The 20,260-nt window shown below is 42.2% G+C and overlaps 1 protein-coding gene and 1 pseudogene across 1 annotated transcript; both read right to left on the bottom strand.

Annotated features, from left to right (window-relative positions):
* Positions 1-503: 503 nt before the first annotated feature.
* Positions 504-14,590, bottom strand: LOC120058131 (annotated as a pseudogene).
* Positions 14,591-14,664: 74 nt separating this feature from the next.
* Positions 14,665-17,868, bottom strand: LOC120058130 (protocadherin-8-like). The gene is made up of 3 exons (XM_039006602.1): positions 15,727-17,868; positions 15,208-15,406; positions 14,665-15,005 (listed from the first exon to the last, which is right to left on the bottom strand). The coding sequence occupies exons 1-3, from the start codon at positions 17,866-17,868 to the stop codon at positions 14,665-14,667; spliced, it is 2,682 nt and encodes an 893-aa protein (XP_038862530.1).
* Positions 17,869-20,260: the final 2,392 nt, after the last annotated feature.

Genomic DNA, 20,260 nt, shown 5'->3' with positions numbered 1-20,260 from the left:
CAGGAAAGACCTCTGCACCAAGACAAGCATCTCTTTGTTTTCGTATTTATACTGTTACATGCTTTCAATGGGCGCTTTACAGACAAATCGGATGGAATTTCACATCTGTTATAATTTGACGGGCATGGATCGTCCCGTGTGACATCGACTCGATCTCAGTGTGATCCTTTTATATAGGAAGGTGACATGTGGCTTTTGGATAGGCTGCTCTGATTTCCTTTGGTTTCTAGATGTGGAAACATTTAAGATGTATTCCAATCTCGGTTGCGGTGGGGAAATGTTCTGGCCTGGAACGTTGTGATCACGATATGTGGTTGCTTAACCTCCCTCCATGCCTTTCTCCTGTTGTTTCTACTGAAATGTCATTTTTACTCAAACGTCCTCGCGGTTGCCCTGACACCCATTTCACATTAGTTCACATCAACGAAGATGTCAACGTGCACAAATTACATTGCCTTCAACCTGGTGCTGAATTGTGATGGGAATTGTGGTAACCATTGCTGTCACATCAGTTTTAACTGCAGGGCCCCGTACTGCTGAGGAAACAGAACAGACGTTGAATAGATAGATCGACATGAAAATCACTATGTACTGTACTAAAGTACCAGAGGTAACATTACAACATAACCGTATCAGTCATAGAAACGGTACATTATCTTCATTAAGCATTTATAAAGATCACTGTATTCGTTTCCATACATTCCATCAAATACAGTGCTGTGCAAAAAAAAAGTATTGGTAGGCTTTGTTTACTGAAAAGATATGTTGAAAGGGGAAGAAAGAAACAAGGTATGTTTATTTCTAAATCAAAAGCTGCAAATTGCTGTGCTACATTTGTTTTTATGTTTTTTTTTCAAGTATTGCCTGCTGAGAAGAACAGTATTGCCTGCTGAGAAGTACAGTATTGCCTGCTGAGAAGTACAGTATTGCCTGCTGAGAAGTACAGTATTGCCTGCTGACATGTACAGTATTGCCTGCTGAGAAGTACAGTATTGCCTGCTGAAAAGTACAGTATTGCCTGCTGAGAAGTACAGTATTGCCTGCTGAGAAGTATTGCCTGCTGAGAAGTATTGCCTGCAGATAAGTATTGCCTGCTGAGAAGTATTGCCTCCTGAGAAGTATTGCCTGCAGAGAAATATTGCCTGCTGGTTAGTATTGCCTGCTGAGAAGTATTGCCTGCAGAGAAGTATTGCCGGCAGAGAAGTATTGCCTGCTGAGAAGTATTGCCTGCTGAGAAGTATTGCCTGCAGAGAAGTATTGCCTGCAGAGAAGTATTGCCTGCTGAGAAGTATTGCCAGCAGAGAAGTATTGCCTGCTGAGAAATATTGCCTGCTGAGAAGTATTGCCAGCAGAGAAGTATTGCCTGCTGAGAAGTATTGCCTGCAGAGAAGTATTGCCTGCAGAGAAGGTATACGTGCTGTATATGTTAAACATCACCTCAAGGGTCCAGGTGGAAATTTGTCTTAACTGGTGTTTTTCTTACTAAATCATGAGCTGTAGTCCCTGTTTCATCCTAACAAACATAACTCACCTAATTCTATCAGGTATTTGCAAGCAAATACAAAGTTACACAATAAATATCTGCATATAAATTACATTGTTGCTTACAGAACATGACCTTTAAGACCTTTGGTGTTTTTGGCTTGAGAAAGTGGGTGTGTACTACTTATACAACCCCTAATATGCACGCCACCCACCAGCGGCAAGGCAGAGTATCTCGGTAAGATACCTGGCAGCCTCTGTAGTTGTAGCCCAAGGGTTCGCATATCCTCTGGCAGTGGGTGTAGCTGTGTCGACACTCTGAGCAGCAAATCCCCTGATGGTCTAGCATGGTGTAACGTCCTGACCAGAGTTCTTATGTGTTTTGCTTGTTTAGTGTTGGTCAGGACGTGAGCTGGGTGGGAATTCTATGTTGTGTGTCTAGTTCGTCTGTTTCTGTGTCCAGCCTAATATGGTTCTCAATCAGAGGCAGCTGTCAATCGTTGTCCCTGATTGAGAATCATATATAGGTGGCTTGTTTTGTGTTGGGGATTGTGGGTGGATGTTTCCTGTCTCTGTGTTTGTGTTCTGCACCAGATAGGACTGTTTCGGTTTGCCACATTTTGTTATTTTGTTCGTTGTAAGTGTTCACTGTTTTCGTTTAATTAAACATGTTGAGCACTGGCTACGCTGCGTGTTGGTCCGATCCCTGTTTCACCCCCTCTTCTAGTGAAGAGAGGGAAGGCTGCCGTTACACATGGGATCAAAGGTCATGGCACCCTCCTCTCACTCCCGATCGCACTGTGGAGTGATAGGTAAATTATTTATGTTTCTGCTTGATGTTTTCACGTGAACTTGATATACAGTACATCGTTTCTTTTCAGTTTTCCAACGATCCTCTTTTAGGTATAGCCCAGGGTTCTAACGAGCTGAATCATAGCCCACGGTTTCTAACGAGCTGAATCATAGCCCACGGTTCTAACGAGCTGAATCATAGCCCACGGTTTCTAACGAGCTGAATCATAGCCCACGGTTCTAACGAGCTGAATCATAGCCCACGGTTTCTAACGAGCTGAATCATAGCCCACGGTTTCTAACGAGCTGAATCATAGCCCACGGTTCTAACGAGCTGAATCATAGCCCACGGTTTCTAATGAGCTGAATCATAGCCCACGGTTCTAACGAGCTGAATCATAGCCCACGGTTTCTAACGAGCTGAATCATAGCCCACGGTTCTAACGAGCTGAATCATAGCCCACGGTTCTAACGAGCTTAAGCATAGCCCACGGTTCTAACGAGCTGAATCATAGCCCACGGTTTCTAACGAGCTGAATCATAGCCCACGGTTTCTAACGAGCTGAATCATAGCCCACGGTTTCTAACAAGCTGAATCATAGCCCATGGTTTCTAACGAGCTGAATCATAGCCCAAGGTTTCTAACGAGCTGAATCATAGCCCATGGTTCTAACGAGCTGAATCATAGCCCACGGTTCTAAGGAGCTGAATCATAGCCCACGGTTCTAAGGAGCTGAATAATAGCCCACGGTTTCTAACGAGCTGAATCATAGCCCACGGTTCTAACGAGCTGAATCATAGCCCACGGTTTCTAACGAGCTGAATCATAGCCCACGGTTCTAACGAGCTGAATCATAGCCCACGGCTTCTAACGAGCTGAATCATAGCCCACGGTTTCTAACGAGCTGAATCATAGCCCAAGGTTTCTAACGAGCTAAATCATAGCCCACGGTTCTAACGAGCTGAATCATAGCCCACGGTTCTAACGAGCTGAATCATAGCCCACGGTTCTAAGGAGCTGAATAATAGCCCACGGTTTCTAACGAGCTGAATCATAGCCCACGGTTCTAACGAGCTGAATCATAGCCCACGGTTCTAACGAGCTGAATCATAGCCCACGGTTTCTAACGAGCTGAATCATAGCCCACGGTTTCTAACGAGCTGAATCATAGCCCAAGGTTTCTAACGAGCTGAATCATAGCCCAAGGTTTCTAACGAGCTGAATCATAGCCCAAGGTTTCTAACGAGCTGAATCATAGCCCACGGTTTCTAACGAGGTGAAGCATAGCCCACGGTTTCTAACGAGCTGAATCATAGCCCAAGGTTTCTAACGAGCTGAATCATAGCCCAAGGTTTCTAACGAGCTGAATCATAGCCCACGGTTCTAACGAGCTGAATCATAGCCCACGGTTTCTAACGAGCTGAATCATAGCCCAAGGTTTCTAACGAGCTGAATCATAGCCCAAGGTTTCTAACGAGCTGAATCATAGCTCAAGTTTCTAACGAGTTGAATCATAGCCTACGGTTCTAACGAAATGAATCATTGTTCACGGTTCTAACGAGCTGAATCATAGCCCACCGTTCTAACGAGCTGAATCATAGTCCACGGTTCTAACAAGCTGAATCATAGTCCACGGTTCTAACGAGCTGAATCATAGCCCAAGGTTCTAACGAGCTGAATCATAGCCCACGGTTCTAATATGCCTTATTCAACGTGCAGTGGCTAAGAGGGTAAGGATTTTCACTTCAGTTTGTGAAACACAGGGCCATGAACATGGGGTGTCTGTTATCACCTACTGCTAGTGACTTTAGATTACTGCTGGCCATCTAACACCTACCCACCCAATTACAACAAATTGTGTGATCATTGAATGTGGGTTTGCACAGATCACTTACTGTAGCACACAGACATCCAAACTCACCGTTCAGTGAAGTACTGTGTCTTACAAAGAAAACCAGGGGGGATAAAATCATATCAAAGCTTGAAGAAAACAACTCCTCTTTAAAGTATACAATATTCTCAGCATTACATGGTAGGGTTTTCTGGGTTGTAGGTAGAGCCTATGAGCCCACGGACTCCTCCTCCTCCTCCTCCTCCTCCTCCCCCTCCTCCTCCTCCTCCTCCTCCTCCCCCTCCTCCTCCTCCCCCTCCCCCTCCTCCTCCTCCACCCCTTCCTCCTCCTCCTCCTCCTCCTCCTCATCCTCCTCCTCCGTGGAGGTGCTATTCTCTGCATGACTTACTGTGTTCTTCTCCTCAGCAGCTGCCTCAAAATCCTCCATGTCAAACTGACGCTTGGCTCTCTGTGTGTCTCTCGTTCTCCTCTCTCCATCTGTTCCAGGCAGCCACAGGAGGCATGGGTATTGGGTCAACAACCACTAGACACCACACATGTCCTCCGAGCACAATTCTACATACACTCGGTCTCGCTCAGTCGTGCTGAATAATTTAATTAGTTACAATGATATCAAGGATTCCTTGCATATTTCAAGATCATGATTTTTTTAAATGTAAGACAGTATTTTTTTTTTGTTTAAGTCTCCAAATACCTTGAGTGTGTTCAGTATCTCACTAACTTTTGAAACACAAATCGGAATGGTAAAAGCATGTAAATAATGTTTACAGCTCACTGACTGGTCTGTGTTTACTATTAGGTAGATGATCAGGACAGTTCTACTGTAAATGAGGATTCCCTGTTCTACAACAGTCCTGTCACATCTCTGTCACATCTCATTCTATCACATCTCATTCTATAACAACTACAGGTAACTAGTTTACATTCTATCACATCTCATTCTATAATAACTACTGGTAACTAGTTTACATTCTATCACATCTCATTCTATAATAACTACAGGTAACTAGTTTACATTCTATCACATCTCGTTCTATAATAACTACAGGTAACTAGTTTACATTCTATCACATCTCATTCTATAATGACTACAGGTAACTAGTGTACATTCTATCACATCTCATTCTATAATAACTACAGGTAACTAGTTTACATTCTATCACATCTCATTCTATAATAACTACAGGTAACTAGTTTACATTCTATCACATCTCGTTCTATAATAACTACAGGTAACTAGTTTACATTCTATCACATATCATTCTATAATAACTACAGGTAACTAGTTTACATTCTATCACATCTCATTCTATAATAACGACAGGTAACTGCCAAAATAAAGGAAACACCAACATAAAGTGTCTTAATAGGGCGTTGGGCACCACGAGCCTCCAGAACAGCTTCAATGCACCTTGGCATAGATTCTACTAGTGTCTAGAACTCTATTGGAGGGATTCGACATCAGTTGTCGATGAGAAATTCCATAATTTGTTTTTATGTTGATGGTGGTGTAAAACGCTGTTTCAGTCGCCGCTCCAGAATCTCTATAATCTCTGTTAGCTGAATATCTCCATCACAATCTATAATCTCTGTTAGCTGAATATCTCCATCACAATCTATAATCTCTGTTAGCTGAATATCTCCATCACAATCTATAATCTCTGTTAGCTGAATATCTCCATCACAATCTATAATCTCTGTTAGCTGAATATCTCCATCACAATCTATAATCTCTGTTAGCTGAATATCTCCATCACAACCTACAATCTCAGTTACCTGCATATCTATATCACAATCTATAATCTCTTTATATCACAACTTTATCCCCTTCACAATCTACAATCTCAGTTACCTGAATATCTATATCACAATCTATAATCTCTTTATATCACAACTTTATCACTATCACAATCTATAATCTCAGTTACCTGCATATCTATATCACAATCTATAATCTCAGTTACCTGCATATCTATATCACAATCTATAATCTCAGGTACCTGAAGATCTCTATCACAATCTATAATCTCAGTTACCTAAACATCTCTATCACAATCTATAATCTCAGTTACCTAAACATCTCTATCACAATCTATAATCTCAGTTACCTGAATATCTCTATTACAATATATATTCTCATTATATAACAACTATATATCTACCACAATCTATAATCTCAGTTACCTAAACATCTCTATCACAATCTATAATCTCAGTTACCTGAACATCTCTATCACAATCTATAATCTCAGTTACCTGAACATCTCTATCACAATCTATAATCTCAGTTACCTGAATATCTCTATCACAATATATAATCTCAGTTACCTAAACATCTCTATCATAATCTATAATTTTAGTTACTTAAACATCTCTATCACAATCTATAATCTCAGTTACCTGAATATCTCTATCACAATCTATAATCTCAGTTACCTGAATATCTCTATCACAATATATATTCTCATTATATAACAACTATATATCTACCACAATCTATAATCTCAGTTACCTAAATATCTCTATCACAATCTATAATCTCAGTTACCTGAACATCTCTACCACAATCTATAATCTCAGTTACCTAAATATCTCTATCACAATCTATAATCTCAGTTACCTGAACATCTCTATCACAATCTATCATCTCAGTTACCTGAATATCTCTATCACAATATATATTCTCATTATATAACAACTATATATCTACCACAATCTATAATCTCAGTTACCTAAATATCTCTATCACAATCTATAATCTCAGTTACCTGAACATCTCTATCACAATCTATAATCTCAGTTACCTGAATATCTCTATCACAATATATATTCTCATTATATAACAACTATATATCTACCACAATCTATAATCTCAGTTACCTAAATATCTCTATCACAATCTATAATCTCAGTTACCTGAACATCTCTATCACAATCTATAATCTCAGTTACCTGAATATCTCTATCACAATATATATTATCATTATATAACAACTATATATCTACCACAATCTATAATCTCAGTTAGCTGAATATCTCTATCACAATATATATTCTCATTATATAACAACTATATATCTACCACAATCTATAATCTCAGTTATCTGAATACCTCTATCACAATCTATAATCTCAGTTACCTGAATATCTCTATCACAATATATATTATCATTATATAACAACTATATATCTACCACAATCTATAATCTCAGTTAGCTGAATATCTCTATCACAATATATATTCTCATTATATAACAACTATATTTCTACCACAATCTATAATCTCAGTTAGCTGAATACCTCTATCACAATCTATAATCTCAGTTACCTGAATATCTCTATCACAATCTATAATCTCAGTTACCTGAATATCTCTATCACAATATATATTATCATTATATAACAACTATATCTCTATCCCAATCTATAATCTCGTTATATAACATCTATATCTCTATCCCAATCTATAATCTCGTTATATAACAACTATATATCTTATTCTATCACTGAGCCATGTGAATAGCAGGAGCCATGAGAGAGGAACCTTTAGGATATGTGGGTTGGAGCCAGAAGATGGGCAGGTCTCCACAGAGGTCCAGGATCTTGTGCTGAGGAAGCTGCTGTTCTTCAAGGGCCGGTCAGCAGCTACCCAGATCAGAGACTTCTCGTCAAACTTCACTGGCATTATTTCGCCTTCCTGACTGGGCGAAATACACCTCATCAGGCCATTACTCCTACATTATGTCCACAGGCTTATCAATCGGCATTAAAATGTCATTCCATTTCAAAATGTATTTGTTTCTGTAAAGCCCAATCGACTACTGGATTATTGACATGCCCTTGAGTATCTAGAACAGATGGGGGGGAGGGGGGGTCTATACTTTTGCATAAAGTTAGTAATATATTCAGTTCTAACATTATGTTTAAGTTATGTTTAGTAAAGCTCACTGTACCAGGTCAAACCTCAGTGACTCCTTGTTGAGTGTCTTGACCTCTGGAATGTCTTGATTTGAGATTTAGTATAATGCTTCTCCCCTCCAGAGAACTGAATTCCTGTAATTCCCTGAGGAGTCACAGAGACGGGATATTTACACTCACAACTTTGCTACACATGCCAAACTCTCAGTTGAACTACTTCAAAGAGAAAATAAGGACAACTTCACAGTATGAAAGTCATATATCTCCAACGCCTCGTCATTTTTACTCACTCCCAGTTCGGAACCTTTCCACATTATTATTGGAATCGATTTCCATGGACCCCTCCTCCACTTTTCCATTGACACTCATACTGTAATGTACATTGTACATCTAATGAGATTGAAAAAAAATTACAGTTACAAGGATATTCAAGGTTATCCATAATACATACAGTAAACACATCTAACTTGCCAGCTATCAACTACACATGGTCAATACCCCTAGTTGTAGAACCCAAAACTACAATTACAATAGCTGGAGATATGGCAGGAGGCTTTCTAACAGTAATATTCACTGCAAGGTCCTGCCATGACACAATACTTCAAACTGCCTCCCTCCTCGTGTTCTCCTGTGCAGCACTTAAAAGACCGTATGATGTGTAGTCCAATCACATAGCTGATTTGAATAGAACGTCTCAGAGGGAGGGCAGCAGGGCCTTGACATGGATCTATCCTGAGATGTTTTGCCCTACAGGTGAGCCCATTATTACATAAATAAATATTCAAGTATCTCTAATGAGACAGTCACCACCACCAGGCCTTAGTTACATGCCCAAAATATTCACATCAAAGCTATGTGATTCTAATGTGAAATTCAATAGGTTGGTATAGAAATAACGTAATTACCTAACAGATGTTTAATAGGATTCCGACCAGCAAATCCAAATGTAATTTCCAATGTCCAACACACCATCCACTGCCAGGCTATATTAGATAGTTGTTTTATGATGAATGATAGACATTATGCAGAGATTTGTTAACTAAGATATCATATTTTTTGATGTTCTACTGTGCTTGACAGTGAAAAAGGTGCAGCGCCTGCAGCATACCACTTGGTCCCAGGGTACAGGTAGACCATCAAAAATCTCCCACCTGACGTTGAGGTAGATTTACCTGTCTCGTCTGCATTTTAAACGGTAAATTACATAATAAAATGACCCATATTGAGGCACATGAAGGATAAATTAAGTCTTACATTTTTGTCACTGACTTTCCAAAGGTAAAAAGCTCTAATGGATCCGCAAAGCATCAACACTGCCCCGGCGACGAGAGCCGCAACCCCAAATCTCAAGAGACGACCAACAGCAACAGGAGGCTTCGCAGCCGACAAACTGTATGTCACGCCCTGATCTGTTTCACCTGTCCCTGTGATTGTCTCCACCCCCCTCCAGGTGTTGCTTGTTTTCCCCGGTGTATTTATCCCTGTGTTTCCTGTCTCTCTGTGCCAGTTCGTCTTGTATGTTTAGTCAAGTCAACCAGCGTGTTTTCCCCGTACTCCTTTTCTATTCTCTTTTGATAGTCTTCCCGGTTCTGACCCCTGCCTGACTCTGGACTACTTTCCCGCCTGCCTGATCATCCTGCCTGCCCTTCGGACAAAACCAGGACAAAATCTGGTTTTTACCTTTTTCCTGTCCACGACCATTCTCTTGCTAACCCCTTTGGATTAATAAACATTGTAAGACTCCAACCATCTGCCTCCTGTGTCTGCATCTGGGTCTCGCCTTGTGCCTTGATACTGTATGCCTTTAGAAAGGTCAGAATGCTAAGTGAGCAGCAATGCACACAGTCAATATCAAAGCAAAGCCCCACGAGAAAATCATTTTCCCTTTGCAATTCAAACTTCGCAAACTCAAAATAAGATAATAGACTACAGCGCCCAGGAAAATGTATTGGAATTATTGCATTTAGGCTACTTACAGGTGTCACGAACCGGCTCAAAGCCCGTAACAAAAAGGGAGACAACATGGAGATAAGGAATAACAAAAATATATTTAATTACTGAAGTAACATATGTACAATGTGTGTGTATGTAGTCAGTAGTGTACGTAGTCAGTAGTGTAAGTGAGTGGTTGCGTGCATAGATGTGATAATGAGGGGTGTTGAAAGGTTCCAAAGCAAACAAACAAAATGCCACAACCAACATCCAACAGTGTGTCTGCATGGAGAGTCTCCTCAATGAATGGGGAAGAGGTATATTTATCCCGGGACACACCTGGGCCCAGGTTTGTCCCATTTCGCTGACGACCCTCCCGGCTCCGCCCACCGACATCCTAATAAGGAAAACAAGAGCAAAGAGAAAGAATTCGGCAGACAGAGTGGGAGGGTCGTCACACAGGTGGTAGGCATTGTTGAAAGTCCTGTGAAATTTTGACTTTTTCAGAAGTCTCGCCCATGATGCCGTCTGTATAATGGCCACCGGTGTTGATTATGTTGGTCAAAATGGCCACAAGTCCAGTTTCAAAACTTCATTGTGAATGACGTGACGTGCCACTGGCGGAGGGCAAGAGAAATGAAGGTAGTTGAGGAAATGGTGCTTTGGCAGCAAAACAGAATTGCAGTGAATTTATATCAAGTCTTCACAACATAGTGGTGTTCTTTGATGGTTTGTTTACAGTCCATGTAGTTCAACAAGTTGAAGCATGAGGTTAATACACAGACCACAGCCAGGCTACATGCTATCACTTTTTATAACTGTTTTGGCATAGGGTTAGTATGCCAGTTCTTAATTGTCTGCATTAATGAGATATGTAACTGTTACTGTTACAGGTGTAACTGTTACAGGTGTTCATGGAATGAATCCACAAGAAGTTCAGATAAGTAAGCCCTGGTAGGCTAAAGTTTCCCACAGCTTTGACCAAGAGGTCCTGACCTTTATGGCACAGGAGGTAATAATCTTGCTTTGTAAAAAGTCGGTTCATGCTACCCTAGCTGGCCCCTGATCATTACATTGTAGTGACATTGGGGCTACCCCGACCCTGTCAGAGATTGGTTTCATCTGGCCTTCTAATCAGTCATGGCTTATTATGGTTCAGAAGAATGTGTCAGTCTCCAAAACCTTAAATTGGAATTTCATGTGATTAAATGTCTAGCAAGTCGCTATGTCCATCCTGCTCCCTCAGAGGTGATAACTGTAGTCATCCTGCTCCCTCAGAGGTGATAACTATAGTCATCCTGCTCCCTCAGAGGTGATAACTATAGAGTCATCCTGCTCCCTCAGAGGTGATAACTATAGAGTCATCCTGCTCCCTCAGAGGTGATAACTATAGTCATCCTGCTCCCTCAGAGGTGATAACTATAGTCATCCTGCTCCCTCAGAGGTGATAACTATAGTCATCCTGCTCCCTCAGAGGTGATAACTATAGAGTCATCCTGCTCCCTCAGAGGTGATAACTATAGAGTCATCCTGCTCCCTCAGAGGTGATAACTATAGTCATCCTGCTCCCTCAGAGGTGATAACTATAGAGTCATCCTGCTCCCTCAGAGGTGATAACTATAGAGTCATCCTGCTCCCTCAGAGGTGATAACTATAGAGTCATCCTGCTCCCTCAGAGGTGATAACTATAGTCATCCTGCTCCCTCAGAGGTGATAACTATAGAGTCATCCTGCTCCCTCAGAGGTGATAACTATAGTCATCCTGCTCCCTCAGAGGTGATAACTATAGAGTCATCCTGCTCCCTCAGAGGTGATAACTATAGTCATCCTGCTCCCTCAGAGGTGATAACTAGAGTCATCCTGCTCCCTCAGAGGTGATAACTATAGAGTCATCCTGCTCCCTCAGAGGTGATAACTATAGAGTCATCCTGTTCCCTCAGAGGTGATAACTATAGAGTCATCCTGCTCCCTCAGAGGTGATAACTATAGTCATCCTGCTCCCTCAGAGGTGATAACTATAGCCATCCTGCTCCCTCAGAGGTGATAACTATAGAGTCATCCTGCTCCCTCAGAGGTGATAACTATAGTCATCCTGCTCCCTCAAAGGTGATAACTATAGTCATCCTGCTCCCTCAGAGGTGATAACTATAGAGTCATCCTGCTCCCTCAGAGGTGATAACTATAGAGTCATCCTGCTCCCTCAGAGGTGATAACTATAGTCATCCTGCTCCCTCAGAGGGGATAACTATAGTCATCCTGCTCCCTCAGAGGTGATAACTATAGAGTCATCCTGCTCCCTCAGAGGTGATAACTATAGTCATCCTGCTCCCTCAGAGGTGATAACTATAGTCATCCTGCTCCCTCAGAGGTGATAACTATAGAGTCATCCTGCTCCCTCAGAGGTGATAACTATAGAGTCATCTTGCTCCCTCAGAGGTAATAACTATAGTCATCCTGCTCCCTCAGAGGTGATAACTATAGTCATCCTGCTCCCTCAGAGGTGATAACTATAGCCATCCTGCTCCCTCAGAGGTGATAACTATAGAGTCATCCTGCTCCCTCAGAGGTGATAACTATAGTCATCCTGCTCCCTCAAAGGTGATAACTATAGTCATCCTGCTCCCTCAGAGGTGATAACTATAGAGTCATCCTGCTCCCTCAGAGGTGATAACTATAGAGTCATCCTGCTCCCTCAGAGGTGATAACTATAGTCATCCTGCTCCCTCAGAGGGGATAACTATAGTCATCCTGCTCCCTCAGAGGTGATAACTATAGAGTCATCCTGCTCCCTCAGAGGTGATAACTATAGTCATCCTGCTCCCTCAAAGGTGATAACTATAGTCATCCTGCTCCCTCAGAGGTGATAACTATAGAGTCATCCTGCTCCCTCAGAGGTGATAACTATAGTCATCCTGCTCCCTCAGAGGTGATAACTATAGAGTCATCCTGCTCTCTCAGAGGTGATAACTATAGAATCATCCTGCTCCCTCAGAGGTGATAACTATAGAGTCATCCTGCTCCCTCAGAGGTGATAACTATAGAGTCATCCTGCTCCCTCAGAGGTGATAACTATAGAGTCATCCTGCTCCCTCAGAGGTGATAACTATAGAGTCATCCTGCTCCCTCAGAGGTGATAACTATAGTCATCCTGCTCCCTCAGAGGTGATAACTATAGAGTCATCCTGCTCCCTCAGAGGTGATAACTATAGTCATCCTGCTCCCTCAGAGGTGATAACTATAGAGTCATCCTGCTCCCTCAGAGGTGATAACTATAGTCATCCTGCTCCCTCAGAGGTGATAACTATAGAGTCATCCTGCTCCCTCAGAGGTGATAACTATAGAGTCATCCTGCTCCCTCAGAGGTGATAACTATAGAGTCATCCTGCTCCCTCAGAGGTGATAACTATAGTCATCCTGCTCCCTCAGAGGTGATAACTATAGTCATCCTGCTCCCTCAGAGGTGATAACTATAGAGTCATCCTGCTCCCTCAGAGGTGATAACTATAGAGTCATCCTGCTCCCTCAGAGGTGATAACTATAGAGTCATCCTGCTCCCTCAGAGGTGATAACTATAGAGTCATCCTGCTCCCTCAGAGGTGATAACTATAGTCATCCTGCTCCCTCAGAGGTGATAACTATAGTCATCCTGCTCCCTCAGAGGTGATAACTATAGAGTCATCCTGCTCCCTCAGAGGTGATAACTATAGAGTCATCCTGCTCCCTCAGAGGTGATAACTATAGAGTCATCCTGCTCCCTCAGAGGTGATAACTATAGTCATCCTGCTCCCTCAGAGGTGATAACTATAGAGTCATCCTGCTCCCTCAGAGGTGATAACTATAGTCATCCTGCTCCCTCAGAGGTGATAACTATAGAGTCATCCTGCTCCCTCAGAGGTGATAACTATAGTCATCCTGCTCCCTCAGAGGTGATAACTATAGTCATCCTGCTCCCTCAGAGGTGATAACTATAGTCATCCTATATAGAGTCATGCCTCTGAGTCGTATTAGACAAGGATCAACACCATACAGCCGACATGTAACGTTGGTCATTTAGCGTTTTTAAGTTGCAACCTCTGTTGAAATCATGCCTTATCTAATTTGGATGAAGTTAAGCAACGTAACGTAACTGTAATGTAACTTAACGTTGCTATCAGGCATTATATTGCCTGTCGTAACCTACTGCATGAGCTGATTTCTCCCTCAATCAAACTGAATGAATGTATGGAAGCACACTGTAGATTTAAGCTGTCTTTTTTTTTACATACAGAACAATAATTTGGTTTCAAATATTTATTTGTGTGACTTAGTGACAAAATTTACTACAAACATGTTCATATTTTGATTGTTCATATTTTGATGTTCATATATTGATTGTTTCCCACTTGACAAAGGGTTCTTTCAGACTAAAGGTCCAATGGCCATGCTTTTAAATAGTAAAAGTTCAAACATGCTCTTCCAAATTTATAATACATTTGTAGTTTACATTGAATCATTATGAAAAAATATATTCTTCATTTATAAAATCTTGCATATGACACGTTATACAATAAACAGTCATACAGTATACAGTATATGGGAACAATCACACAAAACACTTACCGTAACACTAACATTGAAACAATAGGCTATACAGTATTTAAAGATGCATATGACTCATTACATTAGCTTTGATTATTGTCCATTTAATTTAAGAGTGTCCATACTCCGGGAGGGATATCTCACCAGTCTCTAGTATCCTGGCTGGTGTTGGTGGACAAACCAGAATATAATCAAATTCTTGGTGCTGGACTTTTTCATAGACGCTTTGCAGACCGTTGGTCTTGGGTAGGTGAGCCTGTTGGTAGTAGGTGTCTCTTTGCAGAGTGTTTCGTGGCAACGAGGCTGTCTTGGAGAAGGTTGAGAGGTGTGGTCCGTGGGAGAGGCTGGTGTTGGGTCTAGAGGCTGAAGGGCTCCAGCATCGGTCTGAGTGGCCTAGGATTTTACACTCACTGGTGCAGGCCCAGAGACCTGTGGAAACAACAGCCAAAACTGTTAGCCCTTGGTGAACCGTGCTGCATATGTTGGGGTATAATAGCCTGGATTTTATGATACACTATTATCATTTAACATCTGACCATAAAGACCTTGAGAACATCACAGAGGGTGATGCCTTTTATGGATTTTTTTAATAATGTGTCATTACTGTGTCTAAAATCACATGAACATCCTGTGATTGATTAGTAGTACTTACTGTTTATCGGTGGGGAGTCTTTTTTGTGTCCATCTCCACTGATGTCAGAGTCACTGTCATTAAAGTCACTGTCTCCTTTCCCACTGTCCTTCCCACTGAACTGAGGATCTCTGGCTGAGATGGTTGTGAATGAGTTGCCCTTCCATATGGTTATGGGTCGGAGGGTTTCTTTCCTATAGCCGGGCAGTGTTGAATAACCCTGTGAAGAGGCAAACACAATACTCACACATAGAAGTTGTGATGGTGAAAATACTACAACAAAACAGCCAATCCATGCAGTGAGTCACAACGACTTACCTCTAATTTACTCTCCATTATCCTATTGTCAAAGTCACACTCTTGTTCTTGCCTGCCATCACCTGGGGCTGTTTTTATTGTGTTGCTGGAGGCCAACAGTGCTTTCTCAGGAAAAGGGTGTACATCAAACGCATTGCTTTTGTGGTTGGTGATCAATGAATCAATATGGCTGCTCTCCCCATTCTCCACATGTTGTATGTCTACTTTGTCATTGCATCCCGCCTCTCTCTTCTTCCGTTTGTGTCGACTGCAGGTGGTAGTGATCAGGATGATGCCTAGCAAGAGGAGGGAGCAGCTCCCTGCTAAGGCAATGATAATGGCTATGGACATGTCCCATTGAAAGACTTCCTCGCTGTCGTTTTGGACCATAGCAGGAACACTGGGAGGGGTGCCTTCGATGAGAGTGAGGTGTATAGTGGCTGTGGAGGTCAGAGAAGGTGTTCCATTGTCGTTGACAGCCACAAGGACTCTCAGTGTTTCAGACAGGTCGTAGTTCAGCTCACAACTCACATGTAACTTCCCAGTAACCTTGTTAATGGAGAAACCCAAGTGTCCCCCCTCTGTGATATTGTAAGACAGCTGCGCGTTTATGCCTTCATCAGCATCCGTGGCCTTTATCTGGGTTACAACATAACCTGCAGGTGCATGTTTGGGCAGGAAAACCTCAGCAGATCCCTTATTAAGGATGGGCTCCGTGATGGACGGAGCGTTGTCATTCTGATCAACTATTTTTAGATTGATGATGGCACTGCTCTGAAGCTGAGGTAACCCCCCATCGCTTGCCTGGATGTGTACCTCCAGATGTTTCATGACTTCATAGTTGAAGCTTCTCAGTGCATATATTGAACCAGAGATTGCATTTAGAGATACAAACGTGTTGACAGGTGATCCCATTATAACACTGTCTAATAGTCTGTATGTAATTTTGCCATTAGTCCCCAAGTCTGCATCTCTGGCCTCAACAGTTGTAATATATGCCCCTGGTGCATTATTTTCTACGACAGAAACTTCATAGACATGTTTAGTAAAGTGTGGGGCGTTGTCATTCTCGTCGCTTAGCCTTATGGTGTATTGTGTGATTTTTCTCAATGGAGGTGACCCGAAATCTTCAGCCATCACAGTTAAATTGTACTCGCTTATCTTCTCCCTGTCCAGGGCTGCTGCGGTGACAATCATGTAGCTGTCCTCGTAGGCCTGTTTAAGTTTGAAATGGTCGTGCCCATATAAGGTGCAATGGACCTGGCTGTTAACGCCCGAGTCCCTGTCCGCGGTGCTGATCAGCGCCACTAGGCTGTCCTTGTCTGCGGTCTCGCTGATATATGCGATGCCCGTTGAGATGGAGGTCATTGGCGTAATACTTATTTCTGGGGCATTGTCATTAACGTCTTTGACATTAATTATTATTTTACAGATAGTGGGGATCGGGTTGGCTCCTAGATCAGTCGCCTGCACGTCTAACTCATATGTTTTCTTGGTCTCAAAATCCACTGGGTTCTTGAGTGTTAGGCGCCCGGATTGACTGTACACTTCGAAAAGTGCTCGGATCTCCGCAGAAACCTGTTTTCCGAATCCATAGACCACCTCTCCGTTTAAACCCTCATCTGGATCAACTGCATTTAAGTCCAATAAAACGAATCCAACCGGTGCGTCCTCGGGCAAAGTGACCGAGAAATTATTCTGGTCAAAAACAGGACGGTTGTCATTAAAGTCTGTCACTTTTATTGTTATTGTTGTTGAACCCGAGCTAAATGGGTTTCCTCCGTCGGTGGCAATAAGCTCCATCGCATAAGATGACTGAGTCTCCCTGTCTAACTCTTTCATTAGCACCAACTCCGCATATTTAACCCCATCTGCTCTCAAAAGCACATCAATGGAAAAATGACTGTTGACAGAAATTTGATAGCTTTGGATGTAGTTTGATCCGACGTCTGCGTCCTCGGCTGGGTCCAAAGAAATACGGAACCCCACATCAGCATTTTCAGAGATCTCCACTGTATATTCCTTGTTTGGAAACTCCGGAGAGTTATCATTAATGTCTTTTACCTCCACCTCGACATGAATCAAATTGTACCTCTCTTTTGAAAAGCTGACAACATCAAAAGTGATGAGACACTGTAAAGTGTGCCTGCAGATTCTCTCTCTGTCAATCCTTTCCCCGACAGTAAGCTCCCCGTCGCTTTCTCTCACCCTGACAAAAGAATTGTTGAATTTTTTCATCATTCTAAAATTAGTCTTGGAGCTAAAAGAGCGACTCAAGGACATGTCCTTGGCCAGGTTTCCGATCACTGTTCCTGGACTCCGCTCCTCGTTGGTCTGGTATTTCAGAGTATTTCCCTCAGACTCAGCCAGGGAGACAAATAACATATCTAGTGTTATGAATCCAAAAATCCAACGATGCCAACCTGTTAAAATGCCACGCATCATTTTCAAAGCCCGCAGGTTAGTTGGTTAGTTTTACAGAGCCAAGCCGCTTCACTTTTACTAAACAGATTAGATCACCTCAAATGGTGAAAATGCCTCCTCTCAACAGCAACAACATCAGCTTCTCTGAACTGTGCTGAAAGTCAAGCAGGCGCGCTTGTTGCCTCCCGCTTTCCTTCCTCACAGCTCCACATCCTGCCGTGGCGGAAGAGTTATAACCCACAGCTCCCCATGCTAATGAGACGAAGTGTGACCAATCCCACCGCTTTAGAATTAAAAATAGGCAGGCAGTATGAAAGACCTCTAAGCCTGTTTTCAATGTGCATAGAGCTCAAGCAGCAAAATAAAAAAGATTTGGATGGCTTGGAGTCAAGTTTTGCACTGGCTTTGAATGTGTATGCACAGGCATAGCCGGGAGACGTAGGGTGCTGAGGGTGGTGCAGCACCCACTGGGGGAAAAAAAATGTATACAGTACCAGTCAAAAGTTTGGACACACTTACTCATTCAAGGGTTTTTCTTTATTTTACTATTTTCTACATTGTACTATATGGAATCATGTAGTAACCAAAAAAAGTGTTAAACAAATCAAAATGTATTTTATATTTGAGATTCTTCAAAGTAACCACCCTATGCCTTGATGACAGGTTAGCTTTACACACTCTTGGCATTCTATCAACCTGCTTCCTGAGCGACGTTTTTCCAACAGTCTTGAAGGCGTTCCCACATATGCTGAACACTTGTTGACGGCTTTTCCTTCACTCTGCAGTCCAACTCATCCCAAACCATCTCAATTTGGTTGAGGTCAGGTGATTGTGGAGGCCAGGTCATTTGATGCAGCACTCCATCACTCTTCTTCTTGGTCAAATAGCCTTTACATAGCCTGGAGGTGTGTTTGGTTATTGTCCTGTTGAAAAACAAATGATAGCCCCACTAAGCGCAAACCAGATGGGATGGCGTATCGCTGCAGAATGCTGTGGTAGCCATGCTGGTTAAGTATGCCTTGAATTCTAAATGAATCACAGACAGTGTCACCAGCAAAGCACCCCCACACCATCCCACCTCCTCCTCCATGCATCACGGTGGGAACCACACATGCAGAGATCATTCGTTCACTTACACGACGGTTAAAACCAAAATGTCAAATTTGGACTCCAGACCAAAGGACAGATTTCCACCGGTCTAATGTCCATTGCTCGTGTTTTTTTGACCAAGTAAGTCACTTCTTCTTATTGGTGTCCTTTGGTTGTGGTTTCTTTGCAGCAATTTGACCATGAGAGCCTTATTCATGCAGTTTCTGAGGCTGGTATCTCTAATGAACTTATCCTCTGAGGCAGAGGTAGCTCTTTGTCTTCCTTTCCTGTGGCAGTCCTAATAAGAGCCAGATTCATCATAGCGCCAAATGGTTTTTGCAAATGCACTTGAAGAAACATTTCCGGATTGACTGACCTTCATGTCTTCATGTCTTAAAGTAAAGTTTTTGCTTATTTGAGCTGTTCTTGCTATAATATGGACTTGGTCTTTTACCAAATAGGGCTATCTTCTGTACCCCTACCTTGTCTACCTTGTCACAACACAACTGATTAGCTCAAACGCATTAAGAAGGAAAGAAATTCCAGGCACACCTGTTAATTGAAATGCATTCCAGGTGACAACCTCATGAAGCTGGTTGAGAGAATGCCAAGAGTGTGCAAAGCTGTCATCAAGGCAAAGGGTGTCTACTTTGAAGAATCTAAAATTTGAAATATATTTTGATTTGTTTAACACATTTTTGGTTACTACATGATTCCTTATGTGTCATTTCATAGTTTTGATGTCTTCACTATTATTCTACAATGTAGAAAATAGTACAAATAAAGAAAAACCCTTGAATGAGTAGGTGTGTCCAAACTTTTGACTGGTACTGTATATATACACTGCTCAAAAAAATAAAGGGAACACTTAAACAACACAATGTAACTCCAAGTCAATCACACTTCTGTGAAATCAAACTGTCCACTTAGGAAGCAACACTGATTGACAATAAATTTCACATGCTGTTGTGCAAATGGAATAGACAAAAGGTGGAAATTATAGGCAATTAGCAAGACACCCCCAATAAAGGAGTGATTCTGCAGGTGGTGACCACAGACCACTTCTCAGTTCCTATGCTTCCTGGCTGATGTTTTGGTCACTTTTGAATGCTGGCGGTGCTCTCACTCTAGTGGTAGCATGAGACGGAGTCTACAACCCACACAAGTGGCTCAGGTAGTGCAGCTCATCCAGGATGGCACATCAATGCGAGCTGTGGCAAGAAGGTTTGCTGTGTCTGTCAGCGTAGTGTCCAGAGCATGGAGG

The sequence above is a fragment of the Salvelinus namaycush genome, chromosome 13 (assembly GCF_016432855.1).
Source record: "Salvelinus namaycush isolate Seneca chromosome 13, SaNama_1.0, whole genome shotgun sequence".
Taxonomy (NCBI): Eukaryota; Metazoa; Chordata; class Actinopteri; order Salmoniformes; family Salmonidae; genus Salvelinus; species Salvelinus namaycush.
The sequence above is the reverse complement of the archived record's forward strand: the minus strand, read 5'-3'. Positions and strand labels throughout refer to the sequence as shown.

What these genes read in the sequence shown, in the direction of transcription:
- LOC120058130 (XM_039006602.1), bottom strand. Translation starts at nt 17,868, where the DNA reads ATGTTATTTGTCTCCCTGGCTGAGTCTGAGGGAAATACTCTGAAATAC. An exon ending in ACAAACGGAAGAAGAGAGAG is followed by an intron (nt 15,407 to 15,726) that starts GCGGGATGCAAT and finishes GCCTCTTCACAG; the next exon opens with GGTTATTCAACACTGCCCGG. An exon ending in AGACTCCCCACCGATAAACA is followed by an intron (nt 15,006 to 15,207) that starts GTAAGTACTACT and finishes AAGGGCTAACAG; the next exon opens with TTTTGGCTGTTGTTTCCACA.